Source organism: Littorina saxatilis, linkage group LG4 (assembly GCF_037325665.1).
Source record: "Littorina saxatilis isolate snail1 linkage group LG4, US_GU_Lsax_2.0, whole genome shotgun sequence".
NCBI lineage: Eukaryota > Metazoa > Mollusca > Gastropoda > Littorinimorpha > Littorinidae > Littorina > Littorina saxatilis.
Window position 1 is genome coordinate 240,332 of NC_090248.1, and position 20,347 is coordinate 260,678.

The 20,347-nt window shown below is 49.5% G+C and overlaps 1 protein-coding gene across 1 annotated transcript in view; it reads right to left on the reverse strand.

The window, feature by feature from the left end:
- LOC138963731 (uncharacterized) overlaps nt 1-20,347 on the reverse strand; it is an 83,899-nt gene that overhangs the window by 42,403 nt on the left and 21,149 nt on the right. Inside the window, exons 3-9 of the mRNA XM_070335581.1 lie at nt 17,568-17,709; nt 8,690-8,935; nt 7,295-8,123; nt 4,392-4,507; nt 3,466-3,593; nt 2,184-2,363; nt 1-137 (exon numbers count right to left, since the gene is read on the reverse strand). The exon at nt 1-137 is cut by the window's left edge and continues 921 nt beyond it. Of these exons, the coding sequence (XP_070191682.1) occupies nt 1-137; nt 2,184-2,363; nt 3,466-3,593; nt 4,392-4,507; nt 7,295-8,123; nt 8,690-8,935; nt 17,568-17,709 (1,778 nt within the window). The remainder of the gene's footprint in view (nt 138-2,183; nt 2,364-3,465; nt 3,594-4,391; nt 4,508-7,294; nt 8,124-8,689; nt 8,936-17,567; nt 17,710-20,347) is intronic.

Sequence of the window (20,347 nt, forward strand, 5' to 3'; positions counted from 1 at the left end):
AACGTGGTGTGTGTGGTCTCGATCAGCCTTCCTAGCAGGCGGTTGTTGTCTGCAGGCGCGGCCAGCTTCAAGTACAGCAGGAGGCTGGCGATGCTAATGTTGGGCGTGCTTGCCTCCCCTGGCTGGGCCACACCACTCTGAAACAATGTCAACATTGGTCATCACTCTCAAACAATGTCAACATTGGTCATCAACATCACTCTCAAACAATGTCAACATTGGTCATCAACACCACTCTCAAACAATGTCAACATTGGTCATCAACATCACTCTCAAACAATGTCAACATTGGTCATCAACACCACTGTGAAACAATGTCAACATTGGTCATCAACATCACTCTCAAACAATGTCAATATTGGTCATCAACACCACTCTCAAACAATGTCAACATTGGTCATCACTCTCAAACAATGTCAACATTGGTCATCAACATCACTCTCAAACAATGTCAACATTGGTCATCACTCTCAAACAATGTCAACATTGGTCATCAACATCACTCTCAAACAATGTCAACATTGGTCATCAACACCACTCTCAAACAATGTCAACATTGGTCATCACTCTCAAACAATGTCAACATTGGTCATCAACACCACTCTCAAACTATGTCAACATTGGTCATCAACATCACTCTCAAACAATGTCAACATTGGTCATCACTCTCAAACAATGTCAACATTGGTCATCAACATCACTCTCAAACAATGTCAACATTGGTCATCACTCTCAAACAATGTCAACATTGGTCATCAACATCACTCTCAAACTATGTCAACATTGGTCATCAACATCACCCTCAAACAATGTCAACATTGGTCATCAACATCACTCTCAAACTATGTCAACATTGGTCATCAACATCACTCTCAAACAATGTCAACAATGGTCATCACTCTCAAACAATGTCAACATTGGTCATCAACATCACTCTCAAACAATGTCAACATTGGTCATCAACACCACTCTCAAACAATGTCAATGTTAGCACACACTGACACGTAGACAAGCAGACTGCTGACCTTTCTAGAGGTGGTTAGGGTTAGCACACACAGACAGGGAGACAAGAAGACTGCTGACCTTTCTAGAGGTGGTTAGGGTTAGCACACACTGACAGGAGACAAACAGACTGCTGACCTTTCTAGAGGTGGTTAGGGTTAGCACACACAGACACGGAGACAAGCAGACTGCTGACCTTTCTAGAGGTGGTTAGGGTTAGCACACACAGACAGGAGACAAGCAGACTGCTGACCTTTCTAGAGGTGGTTAGGGTTAGCACACACAGACACGGAGACAAGAAGACTGCTGACCTTTCTAGAGGTGGTTAGGGTTAGGGTTAGCACACACAGACAGGAGACAAGAAGACTGCTGACCTTTCTAGAGGTGGTTAGGGTTAGCACACACAGACACGGAGACAAGAAGACTGCTGACCTTTCTAGAGGTGGTTAGGGTTAGCACACACAGACAGGAGACAAGAAGACTGCTGACCTTTCTAGAGGTGGTTAGGGTTAGCACACACAGACAGGAGACAAGCAGACTGCTGACCTTTCTAGAGGTGGTTAGGGTTAGCACACACAGACAGGAGACAAGAAGACTGCTGACCTTTCTAGAGGTGGTTAGGGTTAGCACACACTGACAGGAGACAAGCAGACTGCTGACCTTTCTAGAGGTGGTTAGGGTTAGCACACACAGACACGGAGACAAGAAGACTGCTGACCTTTCTAGAGGTGGTTAGGGTTATCACACACTGACAGGAGACAAGCAGACTGCTGACCTTTCTAGAGGTGGTTAGGGTTAGCACACACAGACAGGAGACAAGAAGACTGCTGACCTTTCTAGAGGTGGTTAGGGTTAGCACACACAGACAGGAGACAAGCAGACTGCTGACCTTTCTAGAGGTGGTTAGGGTTAGCACACACAGACAGGAGACAAGCAGACTGCTGACCTTTCTAGAGGTGGTTAGGGTTAGCACACACAGACAGGAGACAAGCAGACTGCTGACCTTTCTAGAGGTGGTTAGGGTTAGCACACACAGACAGGAGACAAGAAGACTGCTGACCTTTCTAGAGGTGGTTAGGGTTAGGGTTAGCACACACAGACAGGAGACAAGCAGACTGCTGACCTTTCTAGAGGTGGTTAGGGTTAGCACACACAGACACGGAGACAAGCAGACTGCTGACCTTTCTAGAGGTGGGAGTGAAGACGCGGGTTGGCCGGTACAAGTCCACAAGGGTGGGGAGGGAGTGGTGGCCATGTGGCTGGAGCTTAGCCTTGCAGATCAGCTCCTGATTGGTCACTTTCTCCGTGAACTGATTGATGGCCGCCTCTGTCCACAGGCCGGTGCTGCTGGAGGATGTCACCTGTGTGAATTTAACACAGAACACAATCATGTTGTATAGAACACTGTGTGGATTTATCACAGAACACAGACATGTTGTATAGAACACAGTGTGAATTTAACACAGAACACAATCATGTTGTATAGAACACTGTGTGAATTTAACACAGAACACAGACATGTTGTATAGAACACTGTGTGAATTTATCACAGAACACAGACATGTTGTATAGAATACTCTATAAATCTCCCATATTATTATTACAGACATGGGAACCTATGTTTTGCACTTGGAGTATTCTCAAGTTAACTTGGTGTATTTTCAGAAAAATGAGTGTACTCCGCACAGCATTTGAACATCCATGATTCAAACATGTTTCACACGCGTCCGTCGCACCGTTAATTTAATTTACAAATACGTTTAAAACAAATGCTTCTTTCAATGTTTACTGACATTTTTTTATCATGTAATTGTATCAGAATACTGGATTGGCTTCGGGATGAGCTTGCGAAAAAGTAGTGTAGGAATTGTTCTCGTCGTATTTTTTTCCACTGACCGTACTGCTCGTATTCTAGATAATCCTGCGTACACAATACGGCGAAATCGTATGGGTTCCCAGGTCTGTTATTATCATTATGATAAGAAAATACTTGCAAGGCATGCATGGCAAAATGTCAACGAAACGTCCAGAATTGAACACAAGCAGCCGGTAACATAAGCTCATAGGACGCTTTTTGAAGTGCAAACATTGGAGGCCCTTGTCAGCAAGCCCTGAAATTTTATTCCTCATTCATATAGCGACATGCAATTGATTCTGCTGTCATTATCACTGTGGATGCTTCCTGAAGTGCAAACATTTGAGGAAGTGCAAACATTTGAGGCCCTTGTCGTTAATCTCTAACATTTTATTTTTGATCAGCGAATTGCAGTTGATTCTGCTTGAACAGCAGCCAGTTTCAGTGTTTAATTGAGACAGCAATGGATGCCAAGATCTGACACTTACCCCACTGAGACAGCAATGGATGCTAAGATCTGACACTTACCCCACTGAGACAGCAATGGATGCCAAGATCTGACACTTACCCCACTGAGACAGCAATGGATGCCAAGATCTGACACTTACCCCACTGAGACAGCAATGGATGCCAAGGGCAGGCAACTTTCTCAACCCAAGGGGCAGCACCAGGAGCTGACTGCCGGCAGTCACATGATAGTTGCCAAAGTCAATGAAGTACACGGTCACTGCTCCGTCTGAAATAAAATAATGGGTATAAAATGAACTGACCAGGCAATGTCCAAACTACTACAGCAGTCCCCGTCATGAACGGACACCCTTGGGCCATTGCAAACCTGTCCGTACATTGCAGGTGGTAAGTCTCTCTCTCTCTATAAAGCCAAAATATTATAACCATCCATGTATGTACCGATATACTTTACTTATGTCTACTGGAAATGTCAGTCAAATATCCAAATTAGCACAATATATTTATCAGGGAATGAAAAGATTAATCACTGTGACATGATCTATGTACACATGTATTACTGTTTGATGTATACAAATTTGGGTCATTTATGAAACACAATATTTGCTATGATTATGTTGTATATGGACGCATACCCTTCAGAAGGGGCTCTAGCCTAAAACTGAATAAACTTTCGTATTCGTATTCGTATTCTCTCTCTCTCTCTCTCTCTCTCTCTAAGACACTCTCAGAGTTGACTTACCGCTGTCTTACAGCAGCTTAAGACATGAGAACTTACCGCTGTGTGACAGCAGCTTTAGACATGAGGACTTACCGCTGTGTGACAGCAGCTTTAGACATGAGGACTTACCGCTGTGTGACAGCAGCTTAAGACATGAGGACTTACCGCTGTGTGACAGCAGCTTTAGACATGAGGACTTACCGCTGTGTGACAGCAGCTTTAGACATGAGGACTTACCGCTGTGTGACAGCAGCTTTAGACATGAGGACTTACCGCTGTGTGACAGCAGCTTTAGACATGATGACTTACAGCTGTGTGACAGCAGCTTTAGACGTGAGGACTTACCGCTGTGCAGTCTAGTGACCTGGGCCCTGTAAAAGATTGAGTCAGAGAACGGAGCCAGGCACAGAGTTCCCTCACACACCGACCTCTCCACGTCCCTCGTCTCCTGAACGTGGTGACTGAAACAATAACACGGCCACTGGTTACTCTTTGTCTGATCTATGTCTTGACTGAAACATAAACACAGTCACTGGTAACCCTTTGTCTGGTCTATGTCTTGACTGAAACATAAACACAGCCACTGGTAACCCTTTGTCTGATCTATGTCTTGACTGAAACATAAACAGAGCCACTGGTAACCCTTTGTCTGATCTATGTCTTGACTGAAACATAAACACAGCCACTGGTAACCCTTTGTCTGATCTATGTCTTGACTGAAACATAAACAGAGCCACTGGTAACCCTTTGTCTGATCTATGTCTTGACTGAAACATAAACAGAGCCACTGGTAACCCTTTGTCTGATCTATGTCTTGACTGAAACATAAACACAGCCACTGGTAACCCTTTGTCTGATCTATGTCTTGACTGAAACAAAAACACAGCCACTGGTAACTCTTTGTCTGTTCTATGTCTTGACTGAAACATAAACAGTCACTGGTAACCCTGTGTCTGATCTATGTCTTGACTGAAACATAAACAGTAACCCTTTGTCTGATCTATGTCTTGACTGAAACATAAACACAGCCACTGGTAACCCTTTGTCTGATCTATGTCTTGACTGAAACATAAACAGAGCCACTGGTAACCCTTTGTCTGATCTATGTCTTGACTGAAACATAAACACAGCCACTGGTAACCCTTTGTCTGATCTATGTCTTGACTGAAACATAAACAGAGCCACTGGTAACCCTTTGTCTGATCTATGTCTTGACTGAAACATAAACAGAGCCACTGGTAACCCTTTGTCTGATCTATGTCTTGACTGAAACATAAACAGAGCCACTGGTAACCCTTTGTCTGATCTATGTCTTGACTGAAACAAAAACACAGCCACTGGTAACCCTTTCTCTGATCTATGTCTTGACTGAAACAAAAACACAGCCACTGGTAACTCTTTGTCTGTTCTATGTCTTGACTGAAACATAAACAGTCACTGGTAACCCTGTGTCTGATCTATGTCTTGACTGAAACATAAACAGTAACCCTTTGTCTGATCTATGTCTTGACTGAAACATAAACAGTCACTGGTAACCCTTTGTCTGGTCTTGACTGAAACATAAACACAGCCACTGGTAACCCTTTTCTGATCTATGTCTTGACTGAAACATAAACACAGCCACTGGTAACCCTTTGTCTGGTCTTGACTGAAACATAAACAGACACTGGTAACCCTTTGTCTGATCTATGTCTTGACTGAAACATAAACACAGCCACTGGTAACCCTTTGTCTGATCTATGTCTTGACTGAAACATAAACACAGCCACTGGTAACCCTTTGTCTGATTCATGTCTTGACTGAAACATAAACAGTCACTGGTAACCCTTTGTCTGATCTATGTCTTGACTGAAACATAAACAGAGCCACTGGTAACCCTTTGTCTGATTTATGTCTTGACTGAAACATAAACGGTCACTGGTAACCCTTTGTCTGATCTATGTCTTGACTGAAACATAAACACAGCCACTGGTAACCCTTTGTCTGATTCATGTCTTGACTGAAACATAAACAGTCACTGGTAACCCTTTGTCTGATCTATGTCTTGACTGAAACATAAACAGTCACTGGTAACCCTTTGTCTGATTCATGTCTTGACTGAAACATAAACACAGTCACTGGTAACCCTTTGTCTGATCTATGTCTTGACTAAAACATAAACAGTAACCCTTTGTCTGATCTATGTCTTGACTGAAACATGAACACAGTCACTAGTAACCCTTTGTCTGATTCATGTCTTGACTGAAACATAAACACAGCCACTGGTAACCCTTTGTCTGATCTATGTCTTGACTGAAACATAAACAGTCACTGGTAACCCTTTGTCTGATTCATGTCTTGACTGAAACATAAACACAGTCACTGGTAACCCTTTGTCTGATCTATGTCTTGACTAAAACATAAACAGTAACCCTTTGTCTGATCTATGTCTTGACTGAAACATGAACACAGTCACTAGTAACCCTTTGTCTGATTCATGTCTTGACTGAAACATAAACACAGCCACTGGTAACCCTTTGTCTGATCTATGTCTTGACTGAAACATAAACACAGCCACTGGTAACCCTTTGTCTGATCTATGTCTTGACTAAAACATAAACACAGTCACTGGTAACCCTTTGTCTGATCTATGTCTTGACTAAAACATAAACACAGCCACTGGTAACCCTTTGTCTGATCTATGTCTTGACTGAAACATAAACACAGTCACTGGTAACCCTTTGTCTGATCTATGTCTTGACTGAAACATAAACACAGTCACTGGTAACCCTTTGTCTGATCTATGTCTTGACTGAAACATAAACACAGCCACTGGTAACCCTTTGTCTGATCTATGTCTTGACTGAAACATAAACACAGCCACTGGTAACCCTTTGTCTGATCTATGTCTTGACTAAAACATAAACACAGCCACTGGTAACCCTTTGTCTGATCTATGTCTTGACTGAAACATAAACACAGTCACTGGTAACCCTTTGTCTGATCTATGTCTTGACTGAAACATAAACAGTCACTGGTAACCCTTTGTCTGATTCATGTCTTGACTGAAACATAAACAGTCACTGGTAACCCTTTGTCTGATCTATGTCTTGACTGAAACATAAACAGTAACCCTTTGTCTGATCTATGTCTTGACTGAAACATAAACAGTAACCCTTTGTCTGATCTATGTCTTGACTGAAACATGAACACAGTCACTGGTTACCCCCCCCCCCCCCCCCAACCTACACACTGTGAATGCCACCTACCCAATCTGACTGGTCAGATGTTCCACGGCAGTCCTGCTCTTGACCAGGTAGAAGCTTGACGGGGTCTGAATGTAGGACACGGTCACAGACACCATGGAGTCTGTTGGCAGCCGGTCTCGGTGCAGAAAGCTGCTTGTTCCATCACCCTGACCTTCCTTCTGCATCAAGCTGTCTCCTGCATCGGGATTGGCTTTGGGGCTATGATCGGACACGCCGATTAGGCTGTGACCTTCACTTTCTACCTGCATCATGCTGCATGTTCCCTGGCCGAGTTTCTGTGTCACGCTGTCCCCTGCATCCTGATTGGCTGTGGGGCTGTGCTCTTTAAGGCTGTGTATTCCCTGGTCTTGTTTCTGTGTCCCTGAATCCTGATTGGCTGTGGGGCTGTGCTCTTTAAGGCTGTGTGTTCCCTGGTCTTGTTTCTGTGTCCCTGAATCCTGATTGGCTGTGGGGCTGTGCTCTTTAAGGCTGTGTGTTTGCTGGTCATGTTTCTGTGTCCCTGAATCCTGATTGGCTGTGGGGCTATGTTCTTTAAGGCTGTGTGTTCCCTGGTCTTGTTTCTGTGTCCCTGAATTCTGATTGGCTGTGGGGCTATGTTCTTTAAGGCTGTGTGTTCCCAGGTCTTGTTTCTGTGTCACCCTGTCCCCTGCATCCTGATTGGCTGTGGGGCTGTTCTCTTTAACGTTACTTGTTCCATAGCCTTGACCTATTTTGTGCGTCAGGCTCTGTGTTCCCTGGTGGTGTGTTCCCTGGTGGTGTGTTCCCTGGTGGTGTGTTCCCTGGTGGTGTGTTCCCTGGTGGTGTGTGAGCGCGGCATGGTCAACTGTAACTGGGGGGAAAAAAAGAGCTTGAGACTTAACAGGTTTAGAGTGTCACACACACAGACATACATTTCAATTGAGACTTAGCAGGTTTAGAGTGTCACACACACAGACATACATTTCAATTGAGACTTAGCAGGTTTAGAGTGTCACACAAACACACACAGACATACATTTCAATTGAGACTTAGCAGGTTTAGAGTGTCACACACACACACACAGACATACATTTCAATTGAGACTTAGCAGGTTTAGAGTGTCACACACACACACAGACATACATTTCAATTGAGACTTAGCAGGTTTAGAGTGTCACACACACACACAGAGACATACATTTCAATTGAGACTGAGCAGGTTTAGAGTGTCACACACAGACATACATTTCAAGGTATGTAACCATCTACGAAACATACACAGCTTGACTTAAATGAAAGGAATAACTATTAAAGGAAAATGCTCTGTCTATTTTCCTTGTTTTTATTTTAAAGACATTTTGTCAAGCTTTTACAGTTGAAAGATTTGCTCCAATCTGAGAGCCTATCATAGCCAACCACAAAGAGAAGTTGCAAACCTGCCCGACCTTGACCTTGTGTAGCGAGGGTGAGGCCAGAACAGATGTGGTCTGGAGCAGAGCTGGAGGACCCATCAACACTAGCTGGCTGTGCTGAAGGCTCTTGCTGTACGCATGGCTGCTGCAGTGGTTGTTGCTGCACAGGTTGCTGCTGCAGTGGTTGTTGCTGCAGACACAACTGCTGTGCAGCAGATTCTGTGCCGGTGGCCGACGCAGCGCTATCATCATCATCACTCGCCTCTGCATCTGGAATGGCACCAAAATGTCACACACATGGGTGAATGTCATAACAACAGCCAAGCTAAGCTAAGCCAGACTAAGCTAAGCCAGACTAAGCTAAGCCAGACTAAGCTAAGCCAGACTAAGCTAAGCCAGACTAAGCTAAGCCAGGCCAAGCTAAGCCAGACTAAGCTAAGCCAGGCCAAGCTAAGCCAGACTAAGCTAAGCCAGGCCAAGCTAAGCCAGACTAAGCTAAGCCAGGCCAAGCTAAGCCAGACTAAGCTAAGCCAGGCCAAGCTAAGCCAGACTAAGCTAAGCCAGACTAAGCTAAGCCAGGCCAAGCTAAGCCAGACTAAGCTAAGCCAGACTAAGCTAAGCCAGGCCAAGCTAAGCCAGGCCAAGCTAAGCCAGACTAAGCTAAGCCAGGCCAAGCTAAGCCAGACTAAGCTAAGCCAGACTAAGCTAAGCCAGGCCAAGCTAAGCCAGGCCAAGCTAAGCCAGACTAAGCTAAGCCAGACTAAGCTAAGCCAGGCCAAGTTAAGTTTACAGGACTACAGGTCCCCCAGTCCGGCACTGACTCCCAAAGAACATCATTCTTTCCGTCAGTGATCAGCCTCTGGCAAAACATCCCCCAAGAGGCTGTGAGCGCAGACACCCCACACCCCTTCAGGACCATCATTGTCTCCTCCCCTCCACACTAGCTTCCCTCCTCTCCAGACCCATCCTGTCTCCTCCACACTAGATTCCCCCCTCTCCAGACCCATCCTGTCTCCTCCCCTCCACACTAGATTCCCCCCTCTCCAGACCCATCCTGTCTCCTCCCCTCCACACTAGATTCCCCCCTCTCCAGACCCATCCTGTCTCCTCCCCTCCACACTAGATTCCCCCTCTCCAGACACATCCTGTCTCCTCCCCTCCACACTAGATTTCCCCCTCTCCAGACCCATTCTGTCTCCTCCCCTCCACACTAGATTCCCCCTCTCCAGACACATCCTGTCTCCTCCCCTCCACACTAGATTTCCCCCTCTCCAGACCCATCCTGTCTCCTCCCCTCCACACTAGATTTCCCCCTCTCCAGACCCATCCTGTCTCCTCCCCTCCACACTAGATTCCCCCCTCTCCAGACCCATCCTGTCTCCTCCCCTCCACACTAGATTCCCCCCCACCTCTCCAGACCCATCCCGTCTCCTCCCCTCAACACTAGATTACCCCCTCTCCAGACCCATCCTGTCTCCTCCCCTCCACACTAGATTCCCCCCTCTCCAGACCCATCCTGTCTCCTCCCCTCAACACTAGATTCCCCCCTCTCCAGACCCATCCTGATAAAAATGTCAACCAAAATACCCGTGTGACCTGGAATAATAGGCCGTGAAAGGTGGATGCAGCGCCTAAAGGCAGTCGATCTACTGGCCGATGTGAATGCGTGATATATTGTGTAAAAAATTCCATCTCACACGGCATTAATAGGTAACATGCGCCTTGAGTCGCCTTATCTGGTGAGATACGTGCGCGATATAAATCCTCGTAAATAAATAAAATAAATAAATCCTGTCTCCTCCCCTCCACACTAGATTCCCCCCTCTCCAGACCCATTCTGTCTCCTGCCCTCCACACTAGATTCCCCCCCCTCTCCAGACCCATCCTGTCTCCTCCCCTCAACACTAGATTCCCTCCTCTCCAGACCCATCCTGTCTCCTCCCCTCCACACTAGATTCCCCCCTCTCCAGACCCATCCTGTCTCCTCCCCTCCACACTAGATTCCCCCCTCTCCAGACCCATCCTGTCTCCTCCCCTCCACACTAGATTCCCCCCTCTCCAGACCCATCCTGTCTCCTCCCCTCCACACTAGATTCCCCCCCTCTCCAGACCAATCCCGTCTCCTCCCCTCCACACTAGATTCCCCCCTCTCCAGACCCATCCTGTCTCCTCCCCTCCACACTAGATTCCCCCCTCTCCATCCCCTCCACACTAGATTCCCCCCTCTCCAGACCCATCCTGTCTCCTCCCCTCCACACTAGATTCCCCCCTCTCCAGACCCATCCTGTCTCCTCCCCTCCACACTAGATTCCCCCCTCTCCAGACCCATCCTGTCTCCTCCCCTCCACACTAGATTCCCCCCTCTCCAGACCCATCCTGTCTCCTCCCCTCCACACTAGATTCCCCCCCTCTCCAGACCAATCCCGTCTCCTCTCCTCCACACTAGATTCCCCCTCTCCAGACCCATCCTGTCTCCTCCCCTCCACACTAGATTCCCCCCTCTCCATCCCCTCCACACTAGATTCCCCCATCTCCAGACCCATCCTGTCTCCTCCCCTCCACACTAGATTCCCCCCTCTCCAGACCCATCCTGTCTCCTCCCCTCAACACTAGATTCCCTCCTCTCCAGACCCATCCTGTCTCCTCCCCTCCACACTAGATTCCCCCCTCTCCAGACCAATCCCGTCTCCTCCCCTCCACACTAGATTCCCCCTCTCCAGACCCATCCTGTCTCCTCCCCTCCACACTAGATTCCCCCCCTCTCCAGACCAATCCCGTCTCCTCCCCTCCACACTAGATTCCCCCCTCTCCAGACCCATCCTGTCTCCTCCCCTCAACACTAGATTCCCCCCTCTCCAGACCCATCCTGTCTCCTCCCCTCCACACTAGATTCCCCCCTCTCCAGACCCATCCTGTCTCCTCCCCTCCACACTAGATTCCCCTCTCTCCAGACCCATCCTGTCTCCTCCCCTCCACACTAGATTCCCCCCTCTCCAGACCCATCCTGTCTCCTCCCCTCCACACTAGATTCCCCCCTCTCCAGACCCATCCTGTCTCCTCCCCTCCACACTAGATTCCCCCCTCTCCAGACCCATCCTGTCTCCTCCCCTCCACACTAGATTCCCCCCTCTCCAGACCCATCCTGTCTCCTCCCCTCCACACTAGATTCCCCCCTCTCCAGACCCATCCTGATAAAAATGTCAACCAAAATACCCGTGTGACCTGGAATAATAGGCCGTGAAAGGTGGATGCAGCGCCTAAAGGCAGTCGATCTACTGGCCGATGTGAATGCGTGATATATTGTGTAAAAAATTCCATCTCACACGGCATTAATAGGTAACATGCGCCTTGAGTCGCCTTATCTGGTGAGATACGTGCGCGATATAAATCCTCGTAAATAAATAAAATAAATAAATCCTGTCTCCTCCCCTCCACACTAGATTCCCCCCCCCCCTCTCCAGACCCATCCTGTCTCCTCCCCTCCACACTAGATTCCCCCCCCTCTCCAGACCCATCCTGTCTCCTTCCCTCCACACTAGATTCCCCCCTCTCCAGACCCATCCTGTCTCCTCCCCTCCACACTAGATTCCCCCCCTCTCCAGACCAATCCCGTCTCCTCCCCTCCACACTAGATTCCCCCCTCTCCAGACCCATCCTGTCTCCTCCCCTCCACACTAGATTCCCCCCTCTCCATCCCCTCCACACTAGATTCCCCCCTCTCCAGACCCATCCTGTCTCCTCCCCTCAACACTAGATTCCCCCCTCTCCAGACCCATCCTGTCTCCTCCCCTCCACACTAGATTCCCCCCTCTCCAGACCCATCCTGTCTCCTCCCCTCCACACTAGATTCCCCCCTCTCCAGACCCATTCTGTCTCCTGCCCTCCCCCCTCTCCAGACCCATCCTGTCTCCTCCCCTCCACACTAGATTCCCCCCTCTCCAGACCCATCCTGTCTCCTCCCCTCCACACTAGATTCCCCCCTCTCCAGACCCATTCTGTCTCCTGCCCTCCCCCCTCTCCAGACCCATCCTGTCTCCTCCCCTCCACACTAGATTCCCCCCTCTCCAGACCCATCCTGTCTCCTCCCGTCCACACTAGATTCCCCCCTCTCCAGACCCATCCTGTCTCCTCCCCTCCACACTAGATTCCCCCCTCTCCAGACCCATTCTGTCTCCTGCCCTCCCCCCTCTCCAGACCCATCCTGTCTCCTCCCCTCCACACTAGATTCCCCCCTCTCCAGACCCATCCTGTCTCCTCCCCTCCACACTAGATTCCCCCCTCTCCAGACCCATTCTGTCTCCTGCCCTCCCCCCTCTCCAGACCCATCCTGTCTCCTCCCCTCCACACTAGATTCCCCCCTCTCCAGACCCATCCTGTCTCCTCCCCTCCACACTAGATTCCCCCCTCTCCAGATCCATCCTGTCTCCTCCCCTCCACACTAGATTCCCCCCTCTCCAGACCCATTCTGTCTCCTCCCCTCCACACTAGATTCCCCCCTCTCCAGATCCATCCTGTCTCCTCCCCTCCACACTAGATTCCCCCCTCTCCAGACCCATTCTGTCTCCTCCCCTCCACACTAGATTCCCCCCTCTCCAGATCCATCCTGTCTCCTCCCCTCCACACTAGATTCCCCCCTCTCCAGACCCATTCTGTCTCCTCCCCTCCACACTAGATTCCCCCCTCTCCAGACCCATCCTGTCTCCTCCCCTCAACACTAGATTCCCCCCTCTCCAGACCCATCCTGTCTCCTCCCCTCCACACTAGATTCCCCCCTCTCCAGACACATCTTGTCTCCTCCGCTCCACACTAGATTCCCCCCTCTCCAGACCCATCCTGTCTCCTCCCCTCCACACTAGATTCCCCCCTCTCCAGACCCATCCTGTCTCCTCCGCTCCACACTAGATTCCCCCCTCTCCAGACCCATCCTGTCTCCTCCCCTCAACACTAGATTCCCCCCTCTCCAGACCCATCCTGTCTCCTCCCCTCCACACTAGATTCCCCCTCTCCAGACCCATCCTGTCTCCTCCCCTCCACACTAGATTCCCCCTCTCCAGACCCATCCTGTCTCCTCCCCTCCACACTAGATTCCCCCCTCTCCAGACCCATCCTGTCTCCTCCCCTCCACACTAGATTCCCCCTCTCCAGACCCATCCTGTCTCCTCCCCTCCACACTAGATTCCCCCCTCTCCAGACCCATCCTGTCTTCTCCGCTCCACACTAGATTCCCCCCTCTCCAGACCCATCCTGTCTCCTCCCCTCCACACTAGATTCCCCCCTCTCCAGACACATCCTGTCTCCTCCGCTCCACACTAGATTCCCCCCTCTCCAGACCCATCCTGTCTCCTCCCCTCAACACTAGATTCCCCCCTCTCCAGACCCATCCTGTCTCCTCCCCTCCACACTAGATTCCCCCTCTCCAGACCCATCCTGTCTCCTCCCCTCCACACTAGATTCCCCCTCTCCAGACCCATCCTGTCTCCTCCCCTCCACACTAGATTCCCCCCTCTCCAGACCCATCCTGTCTCCTCCCCTCCACACTAGATTCCCCCTCTCCAGACCCATCCTGTCTCCTCCCCTCCACACTAGATTCCCCCCTCTCCAGACCCATCCTGTCTCCTCCCCTCCACACTAGATTCCCCTCTCTCCAGACCCATCCTGTCTCCTCCCCTCCACACTAGATTCCCCCCTCTCCAGACACATCCTGTCTCCTCCCCTCAACACTAGATTCCCCCCTCTCCAGACACATCCTGTCTCCTCCCCTCCACACTAGATTCCCCCTCTCCAGACCCATCCTGTCTCCTCCCCTCCACACTAGATTCCCCCCTCTCCAGACCCATCCTGTCTCCTCCCCTCCACACTAGATTCCCCCTCTCCAGACCCATCCTGTCTCCTCCCCTCCACACTAGATTCCCCCCTCTCCAGACCCATCCTGTCTCCTCCCCTCCACACTAGATTCCCCCCTCTCCAGACCCATCCTGTCTCCTCCCCTCAACACTAGATTCCCCCCTCTCCAGACCCATCCTGTCTCCTCCCCTCCACACTAGATTCCCCCCTCTCCAGACCCATCCTGTCTCCTCCCCTCCACACTAGATTCCCCCCTCTCCAGACCCATCCTGTCTCCTCCCCTCCACACTAGATTCCCCCCTCTCCAGACCCATTCTGTCTCCTCCCCTCCACACTAGATTCCCCCCTCTCCAGACACATCCTGTCTCCTCCCCTCCACACTAAATTCCCCCTCTCCAGACCCATCCTGTCTCCTCCCCTCCACACTAGATTCCCCCCTCTCCAGACCCATCCTGTCTCCTCCCCTCCACACTAGATTCCCCCTCTCCAGACCCATCCTGTCTCCTCCCCTCCACACTAGATTCCCCCCTCTCCAGACCCATCCCGTCTCCTCCCCTCCACACTAGATTCCCCCCTCTCCAGACCCATCCCGTCTCATCCCCTCAACACTAGATTCCCCTCTCTTCAGACCCATCCTGCCTCCTCCCCTCCACACTAGATTCCCACCTCTCCAGACCCATCCTGTCTCCTCCCCTCCACACTAGATTCCCCCCTCTCCAGACCCATCCTGTCTCCTCCCCTCCACACTAGATTCCCCCCTCTCCAGACACATCCTGTCTCCTCCGCTCCACACTAGATTCCCCCCTCTCCAGACCCATCCTGTCTCCTCCCCTCAACACTAGATTCCCCCCTCTCCAGACCCATCCTGTCTCCTCCCCTCCACACTAGATTCCCCCTCTCCAGACCCATCCTGTCTCCTCCCCTCCACACTAGATTCCCCCCTCTCCAGACCCATCCTGTCTCCTCCCCTCCACACTAGATTCCCCCTCTCCAGACCCATCCTGTCTCCTCCCCTCCACACTAGATTCCCCCCTCTCCAGACCCATCCTGTCTCCTCCCCTCCACACTAGATTCCCCTCTCTCCAGACCCATCCTGTCTCCTCCCCTCCACACTAGATTCCCCCCTCTCCAGACACATCCTGTCTCCTCCCCTCAACACTAGATTCCCCCCTCTCCAGACACATCCTGTCTCCTCCCCTCCACACTAGATTCCCCCTCTCCAGACCCATCCTGTCTCCTCCCCTCCACACTAGATTCCCCCCTCTCCAGACCCATCCTGTCTCCTCCCCTCCACACTAGATTCCCCCTCTCCAGACCCATCCTGTCTCCTCCCCTCCACACTAGATTCCCCCCTCTCCAGACCCATCCTGTCTCCTCCCCTCCACACTAGATTCCCCCCTCTCCAGACCCATCCTGTCTCCTCCCCTCAACACTAGATTCCCCCCTCTCCAGACCCATCCTGTCTCCTCCCCTCCACACTAGATTCCCCCCTCTCCAGACCCATCCTGTCTTCTCCGCTCCACACTAGATTCCCCCCTCTCCAGACCCATCCTGTCTCCTCCCCTCAACACTAGATTCCCCCCTCTCCAGACACATCCTGTCTCCTCCCCTCCACACTAGATTCCCCCCTCTCCAGACCCATCCTGTCTCCTCCCCTCCACACTAGATTCCCCCCTCTCCAGACCCATTCTGTCTCCTCCCCTCCACACTAGATTCCCCCCTCTCCAGACACATCCTGTCTCCTCCCCTCCACACTAAATTCCCCCTCTCCAGACCCATCCTGTCTCCTCCCCTCCACACTAGATTCCCCCCTCTCCAGACCCATCCTGTCTCCTCCCCTCCACACTAGATTCCCCCTCTCCAGACCCATCCTGTCTCCTCCCCTCCACACTAGATTCCCCCCTCTCCAGACCCATCCCGTCTCCTCCCCTCCACACTAGATTCCCCCCTCTCCAGACCCATCCCGTCTCATCCCCTCAACACTAGATTCCCCTCTCTTCAGACCCATCCTGCCTCCTCCCCTCCACACTAGATTCCCACCTCTCCAGACCCATCCTGTCTCCTCCCCTCCACACTACATTCCCCCCTCTCTATCCCTCACGGCCCATAAGAAATCAGTAGTAATATACGTATATCTATCGCTCTTGCTCCATATTCTTTCGTCCTGTTTGTATTGTTTCGTCGGGGCCCAGTTGCTGCGCTAGGTAGCACCGGGTGGTAGGCTAGCCCCTCAGCCCAGGGCCTGTAATTGGGCGCCAGTGTGAATCGCGAAAGGCAATCACTTGCCTACCAATCCAACCATGTTTTCATTTTTATAGGTACACTATCCACTTTATCTTTCACTCTTGGGAAATAAGGCGCACAAACAAAATGAGAATAGTTGCCCTGTACAGGGATTTCCTCTCTAATTGAAGAAGAATGTGTGGGCGCTTACCTCGATGTGTGGGGGACTTGCTTTACCACCCTACTTGCAAGTCCCGACAGAGTTACTTCTTGCTCTACCACCCTACTTGCAAGTCCTGACAGTTACTTCTTGCTCAACCACCCTACTTGCAAGTCCTGACAGAGTTACTTCTTGCTCTACCACCCTACTTGCAAGTCCTGACAGAGTTACTTCTTGCTCCACCACCCTACTTGCAAGTCCTGACAGAGTTACTTCTTGCTCTACCACCCTACTTGCAAGTCCCGACAGAGTTACTTCTTGCTCTACCACCCTACTTGCAAGTCCCGACAGAGTTACTTCTTACTCTACCACCCTACTTGCAAGTCCTGACAGAGTTACTTCTTGCTCTACCACCCTACTTGCAAGTCCCGACAGAGTTACATCTTGCTCTACCACCCTACTTGCAAGTCCTGACAGAGTTACTTCTTGCTCTACCACCCTACTTGCAAGTCCTGACAGAGTTACTTCTTGCTCTACCACCCTACTTGCAAGTCCTGACAGAGTTACTTCTTGCTCTACCACCATACTTGCAAGTCCTGACAGAGTTACTTCTAAACATCGTCTATAATAATTAAAGACCCAAGGTAAAACACTGCGAAGAAACAATTGACATACCGATCATATCAAAGAAGGACGAGTTCAAGGTCATGAAGACCTGTGTCCGACGGTCGAGCCTCTTCATCATTTCCATGTGTTTCTGAACATCGCCCGCCTCCTGAGTGGTAGAAAACATCACCTCTGCTGCGTCGGTCTTAATCTGCACAGTCACAATAATCAGTTGTCATCACCTGTGCTGCCTCGGTCTTAATCTGCATAGTGTCACAATAATCAGTTGTCATCACCTGTGCTGCGTCGGTCTTAATCTGCACAGTGTCACAATAATCAGTTGTCATCACCTGTGCTGCCTCGGTCTTAATCTGCATAGTGTCACAATAATCAGTTGTCATCACCTGTGCTGCCTCGGTCTTAATCTGCATAGTGTCACAATAATCAGTTGTCATCACCTGTGCTGCCTCGGTCTTAATCTGCACAGTCACAATAATCAGTTGTCATCACCTGTGCTGCCTCGGTCTTAATCTGCATAGTGTCACAATAATCAGTTGTCATCACCTGTGCTGCGTCGGTCTTAATCTGCATAGTCACAATAATCAGTTGTCATCACCTAGCCTCACAATAATCAGTTGTCATCACCTGTGCTGCGTCAGTCTTAATCTGCATAGTCACAATAATCAGTTGTCATCACCTAGCGTCACAATAATCAGTTGTCATCACCTGTGCTGCGTCAGTCTTAATCTGCATAGTGTCACAATAATCAGTTGTCATCACCTAGCGTCACAATAATCAGTTGTCATCACCTGTGCTGCGTCAGTCTTAATCTGCATAGCGTCACAATAATCAGTTGTCATTACCTGTGCTGCGTCAGTCTAATCTGCATAGCGTCACAATAATCAGTTGTCATTACCTGTGCTGCGTCAGTCTAATCTGCACAGTGTCACAATAATCAGTTGTCATCACCTGTGCTGCGTCAGTCTAATCTGCACAGTCACAATAATCAGTTGTCATTACCTGTGCTGCCTCGGTCTTAATCTGCATAGCGTCACAATAATCAGTTGTCATCACCTGTGCTGCGTCAGTCTTAATCTGCACAGTCACAATAATCAGTTGTCATTACCTGTGCTGCGTCAGTCTAATCTGCATAGCGTCACAATAATCAGTTGTCATTACCTGTGCTGCGTCAGTCTAATCTGCATAGTGTCACAATAATCAGTTGTCATCACCTGTGCTGCCTCGGTCTTAATCTGCATAGCGTCACAATAATCAGTTGTTATCACCTGTGCTGCGTCAGTCTTAATCTGCATAGCGTCACAATAATCAGTTGTCATTAACCTGTGCTGCGTCAGTCTTAATCTGCATAGTGTCACAATAATCAGTTGTCATCACCTGTGCTGCATCAGTCTAATCTGCATAGCGTCACAATAATCACTTGTCATTACCTGTGCTGCGTCAGTCTAATCTGCATAGCGTCACAATAATCAGTTGTCATTACCTGTGCTGCGTCAGTCTAATCTGCATAGTGTCACAATAATCAGTTGTCATCACCTGTGCTGCGTCGGTCTTAATCTGCATAGTGTCACAATAATCACTTGTCATCACCTGTGCTGCGTCGGTCTTAATCTGCATAGCGTCACAATAATCAGTTGTCATCACCTGTGCTGCGTCGGTCTTAATCTGCATAGTGTCACAAAAATCAGTTGTCATCACCTGTGCTGCGTCGGTCTTAATCTGCATAGTGTCACAATAATCAGTTGTCATCACCTGTGCTGCGTCGGTCTTAATCTGCATAGTGTCACACAAATCAGTTGTCATCACCTGTGCTGCGTCGGTCTTAATCTGCATAGTGTCACAAAAATCAGTTGTCATCACCTGTGCTGCCTCGGTCTTAATCTGCATAGCGTCACAATAATCAGTTGTCATCACCTGTGCTGCGTCGGTCTTAATCTGCATAGTGTCACAATAATCAGTTGTCATCACCTAGCCTCACAATAATCAGTTGTCATCACCTGTGCTGCGTCAGTCTTAATCTGCATAGCGTCACAATAATCAGTTGTCATTACCTGTGCTGTGTCAGTCTAATCTGCACAGTCACAATAATCAGTTGTCATCAACTGTGCTGCGTCAGTCTTAATCTGCATAGCGTCACAATAATCAGTTGTCATAACCTGTGCTGCGTCAGTCTAATCTGCACAGTCACAATAATCAGTTGTCATCACCTGTGCTGCCTCGGTCTTAATCTGCATAGCGTCACAATAATCAGTTGTCATTACCTGTGCTGCGTCAGTCTAATCTGCATAGTGTCACAATAATCAGTTGTCATCACCTGTGCTGCGTCAGTCTTCATCTGCATAGCGTCACAATAATCAGTTGTCATTACCTGTGCTGCCTCGATCTTAATCTGCATAGCGTCACAATAATCAGTTGTCATTACCTGTGCTGCGTCGGTCTTAATCTGCATAGCATCACAATAATCAGTTGTCATTACCTGTGCTGCCTCGGTCTTAATCTGCATAGCGTCACAATAATCAGTTGTCATTACCTGTGCTGCGTCGGTCTTAATCTGCATAGCGTCACAATAATCAGTTGTCATTACCTGTGCTGCCTCAGTCTTAATCTGCATAGCGTCACAATAATCACTTGTCATTACCTGTGCTGCCTCGGTCTTAATCTGCATAGCGTCACAATAATCACTTGTCATCACCTGTGCTGCGTCGGTCTTAATCTGCATAGTGTCACAATAATCACTTGTCATTACCTGTGCTGCCTCGGTCTTAATCTGCATAGCGTCACAATAATCAGTTGTCATCACCTGTGCTGCGTCGGTCTTAATCTGCATAGCG